The sequence below is a fragment of the Lineus longissimus genome, chromosome 2, assembly GCF_910592395.1.
Source record: "Lineus longissimus chromosome 2, tnLinLong1.2, whole genome shotgun sequence".
In the NCBI taxonomy this organism is placed as follows: Eukaryota; Metazoa; Nemertea; class Pilidiophora; order Heteronemertea; family Lineidae; genus Lineus; species Lineus longissimus.
In genome coordinates, this window is record NC_088309.1 from 26,236,261 (window position 1) to 26,248,027 (window position 11,767).

At 39.1% G+C, this 11,767-nt stretch overlaps 1 protein-coding gene across 2 annotated transcripts in view; it reads right to left on the reverse strand.

The window, feature by feature from the left end:
- LOC135483278 (ras-specific guanine nucleotide-releasing factor 2-like) overlaps nucleotides 1-11,767 on the reverse strand; it is a 64,318-nt gene extending 52,551 nt beyond the window's left edge. For both annotated transcript variants that reach the window (XM_064764007.1, XM_064764008.1), the window contains exons 1-2: nucleotides 11,645-11,767; nucleotides 8,659-8,948 (exon numbers count right to left, since the gene is read on the reverse strand). In XM_064764007.1, the coding sequence (XP_064620077.1) occupies nucleotides 8,659-8,928 (270 nt within the window). In that variant the 5' untranslated portion in view covers nucleotides 8,929-8,948; nucleotides 11,645-11,767. The remainder of the gene's footprint in view (nucleotides 1-8,658; nucleotides 8,949-11,644) is intronic.

Here is an 11,767-nt window from a genome sequence, read left to right on the forward strand (position 1 = left end):
TTTTCAGCAAGGCAAGATCTATATTTAGGCCAATGTTGTTGGCATTAACTTCAGGCCAATGATGCGGACATTATAAACTTGCTTTCAGTCAGGCTAGCTCGATATCTGGATTAACATTGAGACGAATGTCTCACAACAGACAACTAAATCGTGACTAAGCAAGCAAGATTGTGCAAACATTTGGTGGCTTTCAGGTCCCTTATCTGAGGATGGATCATGACTATCAGCAATTTACTTTTGCTCTCACTATCGTTCTTGATTCAGTTGGCCCGTTTGTAGAGATATCCCCCACCCCCAGATACGCTAGGAACATACGACACAAAGACATAACAACATGTGTCGCCATCAGATCCACCAGTCTGTCATCACTATCATCCAGCATCAGCTACCTGCTTCAGCTCAGCGATGACAATAGCCTCATGTTGGATATACTGACACCAGCTGACATATAAGCTGGCACAGCGATTGCCATGGAAACCCCAGGCTCAAAATAGACTTTATCTGCTCTAATACTACATCTCCCTCGACCAAAAATAACTCTCCGGCTGTGTTTATGGTGGAGATGGTTTCGAATCAACTAGGAGGTGACCATATCATACATATTGTTATTTTAGTAATTGGTCTTAAATGATCGGTAATCAAGCAAATATCAATTATTGCATTGATATTCACAAGTTTCCTCTTGTCTGTGATAGACAATCAATAACAAATATATGAAATGTGCACTGTCTATACCTTCAACGTTGGGGGGGGGGACATCTTGGTGAAATCTCAGAGAATGCAAGATTTAATTGCGAACATAAATGGTACAGTGGAACCCTGGTCGGCGACCACCCCGCTATGACGACCAAGAATCGCTGGTCCCGAATATTTTTTTCACTTGTTTTTTTTTCTGCTCAAAATGAACATCATCAGTCCCAAAACTTTTTAGGAATTTGAACTTATGAGTAAGTTCAACAATTTTGGTGGGAAAACCTAATCATGCATTTTGTCCCCGGATTTTCAACTTCACTAATGTGACCACCCTGGTAACACGACCATTCAATCACGATCCCATGAGTGGTCGTGTTACCGGGTTTCGACTGTACCATCAGGAAATGCTTATCGTCATTTTCGTATTGAATGGTCAAATCAGGCAATATCAATTGATGTTGAGAGCTGTTCATTATGGGAATTTTTTTGTCTCTTCACCTAGTAAAACTTGTGACCCTTATCCATCCAGAGTTAAGTTTATCCAGTTTTCATCATTGCAATCAGCAAGGTGGTGTTTTCTGTTTCAGTGACCCAACAGGTGGTGTTTTCTGTTTCAGTGACTCAACAGGTGGTGTTTTCTGTTTCAGTGACTCAACAGGTGGTGTTTTCTGTTTCAGTGACTCAACAGGTGGTGTTTTCTGTTTCAGTGACTCAACAGGTGGTGTTTTCTGTTTCAGTGACTCAACAGGTGGTGTTTTCTGTTTCAGTGACTCAACAGGTGGTGTTTTCTGTTTCAGTGACTCACCAGGTGGTGTTTTCTGTTTCAGTGACTCAACAGGTGGTGTTTTCTGTTTCAGTGACTCAAGAGTGGTGTTTTCTGTTTCAGTGACTCAACAGATGGTGTTTTTCTGTTTCAGTGACTCAAGAGTGGTGTTTTTCTGTTTCAGTGACTCAACAAGTGGTGTTTTCTGTTTCAGTGACTCAAGAGTGGTGTTTTTCTGTTTCAGTGACTTAACAGGTGGTGTTTTCTGTTTCAGTGACTCAACAGATGGTGTTTTCTGTTTCAGTGACTCAACAGGTGGTGTTTTCTGTTCAGTGACTCAAGAGTGGTGTTTTCTGTTTCAGTGACTCAACAGATGGTGTTTTCTGTTTCAGTGACTCAACAGGTGGTGTTTTCTGTTTCAGTGACTCAAGAGTGGTGTTTTCTGTTTCAGTGACTCAGTGACTGAACAGGTGGTGTTTTCTGTTTATGACTCAACAGATGATGTTATCTGTTGAGTTACTCAACAGGTGACAGTGTCCCCTTTATCAATTCAACTGGTGAACACTGGTTTATCGATTCAAACAGTGAACACAGTTCAACTAATTCAATATCGTTCTGCCAATCTATCATACTGAACTGAAAATGTTACTCTTTGAAACTTGAAATGCCAATGTATGAGTTTTATTTCAAAACAAACTGAACAGCTGAATTGTTTGGTATCGCATTATTTTTTACCATGCTACATGCTAACATTCTTCAATCTTTGGTAAACTTAATACTAATTCAACATGTTATACATTCTTTGGTATTTTGTGTGATGGCTTTGCATGCATATGCCTGTATACCACTTTGAGTGCGTTGCCATGGAAACATTTCCTATAACTGTAGATCTGATAGTGACATGATTGCTATGCATTATCCTCAGTAACCTAGGTACAGGTTACCAGCAAATAAGGCGAATTCAGATTACATGAGGAGTTAACATACGTTTCTGAGAAACAAGCTTGTTAACACCATTTTCTGTGTGACAAAGAACAACACTACTTCTGTTCAGGTGAACACTGTTTTACTGAAACACTGTTCTAGAATCAATTCAAGATATTGGCTTTGCTGTCATGCTTCAATCTCATGACTGACACTCGAATATTCAAACTCTGTGTTGTAAAGAGCCTGAGTAGTTCCTTGAAAGCCACGCCGGTTCATCTAGACATACAGTCCTGGGTTCTCTGCAGGATCAAACCCCAGGCCCTTGCTTTGTAGCCAGCACTGTTAACCACTAGACTATGAGGCCCCTTCTTTATCTGGATGAAGAAGGGGCCGATTGATGGAGTCAAACTCCTTGCCAAAGGTCCTAATCGACCTGCAAACAGCAGCGTAATTGAACTTAGATCTATTCCACCTGATCTCAAATTCCGCCGATAGAAAAAGCTGCGCTCGTCTCAGGTAGTCTATTGATTGACTCCGAGCAAAGATCATAGGCCGTAAATGGATTAGAGAAGGATTCAATACATTCTGCATACAAGCTACATGACGGTGTCACATTCTCCTATAAACTAGAATCTGTCTCCAAGATGGAGGATCAGATTAACAACTTGACACAAACTAGACTGATCACCGTTTTTAGATTTGAGAAGACTGGCATATGATGTCACACGGCCATTGCAGTTTTTAAAGAAGACACTTGATGTTCTGAGCTTTGCGTGCTTTGTATAGAATGCAGTGTTGAGAGAATAGTTGTACTTTTTGGACATAACTGGAACTCCTGCAACATCCCTTTTAACACATCAGTTGACAGACTCTGACAGCTGTGAACAAATTCCTTTATTGGTTCGCTATTGCCACACAGGAAATATTGGGCAAAATGGAGGGTTTGACTGTTTTTCATATGAAGCAAAGCGAATACCCGGAAGTGGCAGAAGGAGGTGATAAATTCATGATCATTGGGCTTAGGTGTATCCGCCCAGTCAGAAAGCCGCACACCATCAGATGTAAGCAAATCTGTCTCAATTCCATTTCGGGGAAGGCCACTTATCTGTTAGTTTAAACAGATGGCAAATAAAGGGTGAATCCACGCTAGATTCATCACCAAACGTTTCTTCTGAGTTTCCTCCTGTGTTGTATAGACATATCATGTCGCTATCCACTGTAGGCCTATCCTACACATCACATCTCACACTGGTTGCCATAGTCCCCTGGTTGGCTAATGGCCACAGAACACTTTAAGACAATAACCGGTCTTGATAAAATGCCTCGATTTTATTTTCGCTGGGACATACACAGAACACTAGGGTAATTGTTAAGAGCATGATGTGACCAGGTTTAAAGGCAATGAGTGTCTGTCTTGGACCAGAAATCATTTTGCATGGCTCCCCCCAAAAATTTTCATCAATTTCTCATAATTTTACCCCAATCAAGTCAATCTCGTGAAATGGATCAGACTGGAAACTTTTGGATGGGACTTGTTATTAAAAAGAAAGGGGTGGTCGCGTTACCGGGGTGGTCACTGACCGGGGTTCAACTGTAGGTTTATTGTAAAGACCAAAATGACTTGAAAGACTCCAGCGCTTATAAAAGGAGGCTCGGGTGTAGTTGGCCTGACATTCTCTCTTTGATCAACATCACCACCACAGGTAGATGGTTCTCATAGTGCATCAACCTTACCCATTCTGGTATTATGCATTTAGTAGGCAACCTAATTGAGTAATCCCTGCTAGGTGGCAGTGAATTCCCTGCCTGTAAAGGCCTATCCCTTGTCCCATTAATTTTTTTTCACATACGTTTATCAGAAACAAAATAGCTCGCTATCTGTTTTTGCATACATACAGATGTGCCATAACCTCATGAAGATATCAATGATGTGAAAGTGAATGAAAAATGTTTGCTTGCCGCAGCTGCTACAGCACACATGACTGTGCTGAGTGTACTCGCACCTAGACAGACATAGGCCTGGTATACTATGTCCTGATAGGGACATGGTAACAATGTCAAGGCCTCACCACAGGGAGCTGGACAACAGCTTCCGAAGTGAATGGGATCAGTGTGGTTTATGAGATGAGCAGCAGCAAACGCTTTCTTCATCTTAGTATCAGGCATAAAAGGGCCTACTTCCATTGCTTTGGTAACAATAAGTTCAGGTGGTTTCAGAATGTGCGAAGGGGAAAGTTGAATGTAGAGAAGCTGACTGCAAATGAGAGATTGTTATGAACCAGGCAAAGGTGAAGTGAATTTGTAGAATGGCCTCGTCTGGTCACCTTTCAACAGCTGGAAACAAAAGCCATTCCTAAAGACTACAAAATACTGTTCAAAATCTCTCAATCTGCCGTCAATGACTACTGACTTGGTCATTTTGAGCAATAACATGAAAATGAAGGAACATACAAATCATATAATCGAGAGTGAAAGCTGAAGAAGAAGACACCATGCAGATATAAAGTGATTCTCGTCTGCTAGACTGATTTCAATAACGTCTCGTTTCATTTCCTGCCTATCAGTCGGCATCAAAACAAGGATCAAATAAGGAATTCTACTGAGTCTTTTTATGAATGGAGGCACATGTTCAGCCGATCCAATCAAGTCAACTGCGCATAATTCTACGGCAGCAGAGAATCGAAAACATGTTTGTGAACAGAAAGTGCAGGAAGGTACATGAGGAGTAAAAATGGAAAATTAACCAAAAATGCTCCGCAGGCAATAATCACTTTTAACATTTGCTATTATATGAATCTGGACATGATGAAAGGATCGAACCTCACGACCCTGAATCAACATTCAAAACTTCTCAATAAAAAGTCTCAGTACATCCGCTTTTCAAGGCATTATTTAGTTATAATCAAAGTCATGAATCAACAATTACATACATCATCATTGTCTTGAATCAAAATAGGTTAGCTTCCTGATGCAGAGTAAACCATCTACCCGGTAGTTTACAATGGTTCAGAATTAGTACTTCTTATTTTGAAATTTCAAGGGTTAAGGATTTGTCCAGTTCTCCTGTACAAACTTTCTAACAGTCTAATATCATGTAATGACAATGTAACATAAAGTGACTAGACAAGATTTGAAGACTGACACATGAGGAGGGTGATAATACTATGATCTACATATTTTAAGAAATACATCGAGAACAACAACTATCCTGGTCGAAAAATCCTTTGCAGCATCACACATTAACAGGGCTGTCAATGAAATGAAGCTGAAAACCCCTCAAATTATCAGCCGAAAGATGACATCATGAACATCCCTTCCTTGTACAAGGGACGTTGGCTGTCACTGTCCCTTATACAAGGGTCAATGCTAAAGGTCACTGTGAACTCCTATTGGCTGTCACCATCCCTGTGCAAGGGACAATGTTAAAGGGAACTATCAGCCCCTACTAGATCTCACCTTGTACAAGCTACAATGCTCAGACCACTTGCCTGTCATCATCCCTTGCATTGTAAACCCCTTCTTATCAGGCAACAGAAATGAGATTCAACTATGCAATGTACAAGCGATTGTCAGAAATGGTATTAAAACAAAACTGTCTATTCTTCATCAATAAAGGTTCTCATAGTTTGAATCTTTCTACATCCACTTAACAAGCAACACTTCTCAAGGGTACTGTAAACCTCTATAATGAGTTAATGATAGCAAAGACATGCCAAAGTTATAATTAGGGGACTAATTAGGCTCGCAAACAAAAAAGGATATACAGAACATACTAGACTGCTAATAGGGAACCATGCTAAGATGCTAATTGAAAGGAATTGAAAACTACATCATGAGACTATCAACTAAATCGAACAGACTACAACTTTTATTTAAAATATCTTTAGTACATGATTATGTACTTACCCAGAGCAGCTTAAAAGGTAAACAGAGAGGGGTGTGGTCAACAGTTTGCATATAATATACAGAGTAACGAGAACATGAAACTTCAAATATTATCATATTTTTCAAGTGTAATAAGCCAACTGACAGTGTGTCAAGGTTTATCACAGATAAAGCAAGGTGGTACAATTATAGCTGTGGTACAAGTGCTGCCCGCTGTGTGAATTATTGTGTATTGCCAGTTGTCTTCTACACTGTTGAGGCTTGACCAATAATTGTACCACTTGATCTAATACCAGTACTTAAAGGACACCTCATTATTTGCAACAAGTTGACGTATCTCTATAAACATGAACTTTCTATGAATTGGTAACTTTATTTCTGTTTTTAAGTTGATACATTTTGGTTTCTTATCATGAATCTTCTTTTAACCCTTCGAGACCTGCGAGGCAAAGGGGTTTACAGTACCCTGATACAAGACCTACTAGCACATCCAAGATACCATCAAATCGCTACTAAACCAAATGAGTTACTGAACCAGCAAGCTGGCCATAAATTGTACCGATTTCACCCATCACATCAATTTACATCATGACAATTGTAACTTCAGTGATTATTCTGACCTTGTTTGCAGAGAGTCATCACATATTATTACATGGCATACACTTCTATATGAACGCTAGTTGCCCTGGCACTTGAATAATACTCTCATGAATGACATGATCATTATATGACCATCAAATTCAATATGAACATCTGACATAGATGGAAGGCTAATGCAATTACTCATGGAAGTCATATTTTTGTGGATATTTTATTTCCAAATCAAATAATATCTATCCCTTTGGAAGGAGTATAAAAACATCTAATAAACTGCTGGACGATAATACTATTCAAAATATTAGGCCAGGATACGGACCACCAGAAGTACACAATAGACTTGACCAGTGAGACTGAGGGGTGAAAGACCCTCTGAAATCCATAACCATAGCCGTAATCGGTACTAATTTCAACAATCACACCGATCATGGCAAGTGGTGATTATGCAAGACCACAGTCAAGGACTCAAGGTATCTTGAAGTGGAATATTTAAAAGATATCAAAGCTTTTCTATTTTAGGTCACCATGTTGACACAAATTAGGACATGGAACCCATCAGAACTTATTTGTACAAGCCTTCAAACATTATCACAGACTCTAAATCCAAAGCCGCAGCCAGTTTCCTGAGGCTAAAAAGTACTACATTTATAAATGCAAAATATGAGGTACATACATGTATTAGAATGTTGAAAATCAATAAGAGAAATATGTGACAGTATTGGGCTTCCACAGCTGCGGGGCATACACTACACTGGTGAAAGCAGAGGCACATTCGGTGCATGAACAAGGCGATATCAGTAACTGTGACACTGTCAGGATGACCAAGCTAAGACTAGATGAAACGTGGCCAAAACCACAAAGGAACACCGGAACCATGTTCAATCATATGGCCAATGGACCAAACTCAGTGTGGTTGAACATATCACAACAGTTATCATAAAGTGCAAAACAAAAAATAAATGTTGGAACATATATTCGACGTTGGAGGAAAAGGGCCGAGCTTCTTTGTCGATGAGCATGAAAAGGGGTTAATTTAGACGACATCAAAGTACATGATCATCAGCTTCTGGGTATCAAATACTGAAGAAGGGTCAAATAAAGGGAGAGGTCATCACAATGTGTGGATCTACATGGTGAGAAGGGGTTAATTTGGACAGGACCATGTAACGCAGAGCAGGGAACATCAGATATTACAAAAGTTGGGTCATGAACTTGGTATGGAGACGAGCAGAGTGCCCATGAAATTTATAAATTTATCATCACCATCACATCACTGATTACTTAGTATGCCATCGGTAATAGCTATCATAGATTTGTATAACAGAATCATATAATATCAATCAATAACTACATGTACATATCAGTGCCTAGTTATATGTCATGTAAATGTATATGTATCGCTCTATCGCTTTTTATTTTGCCACCGCATTGATTGAATTTGCTGTTGTATTGCCTTAACCATGTTAAAGGGAGACAATAGGCAGGAACAAGGTTGGCTGCTGCAGGCCAAAAAATGGCTTCTGCAGCGAAGGTTTGAGGAGTTGTAAGACTAAGAGGTATATCCAGATTATAATACACAGTAATAGTAGCACCCTCTACACAATTTTTTCAGGGTGAGGGTTGGGGTTAGCAGAAAAAAAATTAAAATTCTGAAAAATTTTCAAAGCCAAAAACATTTTTGGGACCGATGATGTTGCTTCATTTTAAGCAGAAAAAAAAGTGAAAAAAATATTTGGACTTAGAAATGTTTTCATCTTTCAGCTAACACTAGTGCTACAAAAACTCAGACCTACCTGTTTTTCATTATCTTTGCCCTTCACAGAAGAAGGTGTGATGAGTCTTTCGCAGTAACATCCCTCGAGCAATGCCACGCCCGACGGCTTTGGAGTCGACTCGTTCTCATAGTAGAAAAGACAGTTCTGATAGAGGGCGAACCACCGCAACTGCCACTTGCCCGTGTCTGTGCTTTTCTTGTACAGGTATCCATTAAGAGTGTTCTCCTGGCGAGCCTTTGCAGCCAAATGCAGAAGCTGGTTCTCATTCAGTCGAATAGCTTTTTGCATGGTTGCAAATCAACTCACAACTGCAAAGGAAAAGAATGTAGGATTGGTTTTAAAGAACAAAAGTCAGCCGAAGAACTGGTGTCTGTACCCTAGAGTTACCCAAGATTTTCAAAGGAAAAGAACTAATGCACAAACATTACACCGAAACAAGGAAAAGACTAAATTAACCAAAATGTTGACATACATAATGCAGCAGCAATTACTCAGACTAAAATTTATTAAGAGATATAAACCTGAGAACTTAAGTTCTATACCATGTGAAATTAGCAAACAAAGTTGTGTGGATTTGAATATTTGAAAGATCATAGCTGACTAGAGCATGCTTATCTCAAAAATATAGAAAAAGCACTTCATTGACCTACTGAAATCCTTTAAAATGGCCAAAACCTGGCCTCATTAAACAATATATACAAGGAAGAGATGACAACACCTTATATTTCAAGGGTTTCATCTCAAGAGATGTCATGCATGATACTCTTTGTGAATAAACTTGTCTTTTGATCAGTTACTTCCTTTTATTCATGCGCGGAGTCTTTCTGGTGGAAATAGAGACGTTATTTTTCTTCGATATATATATTTTGACAGTAAGACAACAGTCACAATATTTGTTCACATCCAGTAACAGTGACCGCCCCACCCCCTCAATCGCTTCCGACTCCATAGCTGTCATCATATCTAATAATGTCCTGTATCACGGACTGTGGAGTTGATTCTTGACGAGGCCAACATAAAAGGGTTAATCAATGAGCAATTACATAGAGAACAGTAGAATCATATGTATGAAAAGCAAATAAGGGCTCTGTGTGCAGCATAACCTGATGCCCAGAGGCATTGGTGTAAAACACTACCAGTTGTTCAGTATGTCAACTATACAGTATGATGTATCAGGGCTTTATATTAATGAATGAAGCATATTAGTCAAGGTTTGTTTATGATATTGCTATAAACATATCATATAAAATGTAGCAACTAACTGGCTGCAACTTTACCCGTACGTCAGATAGGCCTTCTTACTGAAGATACATAAAGCAGATGATCTAAAAAGTGATTTGAACTGAAACATTGAACTATGCATGAATGTAACTGAAAGAAATACTTCCAATATCCATCTATTTCATAAGCTATTATTTTACGCAAAATATATATTATTGACAAACGCTGTACCTATCCTCCTCTCTGGACAACTAAGGATAACCATCACTAATTCCTCTTGGTGTGAACATTAACACGAGAGCCGAGACAATATTGTTCTACGTCATAACGCTACATTAGCGCCAGATAAGTGGTGATTGTTAGCTGGTCGATAAAGATAATAAGTAATGATCGCTTGGGAAAAACATCGCCATGTGACAGACTCGTCGAGTTGACACCAATAATCCACTTGAGATTGTTGACGTTATTGACCTAAGATTAGCTTGATGACATCATTAAGTTACTGACCCTTAAAGGGGAAGTACACCAGTGAATTCTAAACAGGGAATACACTAACAGTCAATTGATTTTACGGGCACAACCCATTGATTTATCTTCAACTGCAAGCATTAGCATATACATTGTACATGTTATTCAAAACAATGACAAGTTCAATGACACTTAAAGGGGGAGTACATATACACTGACTTATCAGCTGCCTCCAACAGTATTGAGGACCAAATCAGTACCACACAGAAAGTTCAATGATCCTTAAAGGTAAAGTACACTGGCATATTTAAAGGGGTGGATATAAGGGGTGGGCATGTACACTAAAACCAATTACTCTTACACTACTGATAACATTGGTATTGAGGACAAAATCACCTCAACGACAATAGACCACAGGCATCAAATGGGAAGGTAACTGGCAAGGATTTGGGGAATATCCCCACTACTAACCATGACGTCTTATTGATTTATCCCCCAACTGCATCCTATATCATTACTGGTAATGTTATTGACGACATCAGCTTCACCCTTCACTATATTTTGACTTGAGGTGCTGTGATATTGATAATGATATAAATACATGTAGTTGGATGCTCAGGCTAATCAAGTTAATTAGAGGTGAGACCTTTTCCCAAGCGTGATGCTGAAAATCTCCCAGTCCAATCCAACCTTTATTTCACCTTTAGTGAAGAGTACCATGACTTTCTTATGACCATCATAAAATAAACTATATTTACAAACCATCCAAGATGAGAGCTATCAAACCATAAGAAAGCTTCCCTTGTAGTGTTGAGCCCAGGTCAAACATGCCTCTAGTGCTAGTTAGGTACTGACTGAGGCTTTATTGCTTGGAAACAAATCAAAGGTCTCACCTGTAATTAACCTGATTAGCCAAAGCATCCAACCATACATTAAATCATTATCAGTATCATGGAACCTCAAATCAATTATATATGCATAACATGATAATAGGCCTTACAATATTCCTATGGTCTATAGACAATGAAGCTAAGATATATATATACTGCAAATGAAAGTGATATAAGCTAAATATATGAACTACAATACCTCATTAGTTCTTCTTGAAGAAGGAAAACACAGAGAAATGTGATGTCACTTTTCAACACAGAATCAGTGAAGAGTAAAGCGGATCATGCCGTCCTCCATCCAACAACAGGTAGCCAGCTAGTCACTATAGCATTTATACGGAACACGCAGACGACTTTCACAACATCAACATTAATCATTGACAAAAATCCGCAGAAAACTCAAAATGAACACAAGAACATCATACCTTATGAATGCTTCGTTAGTTTGTTACATCCCTGTAGTTTTTCCGTGGCTTTTTGATGCAAAGAACATTGGCCACAAGTCTCAAATCTGTTGATGCGATAGTGAATTGAGCCAGCTCATTACA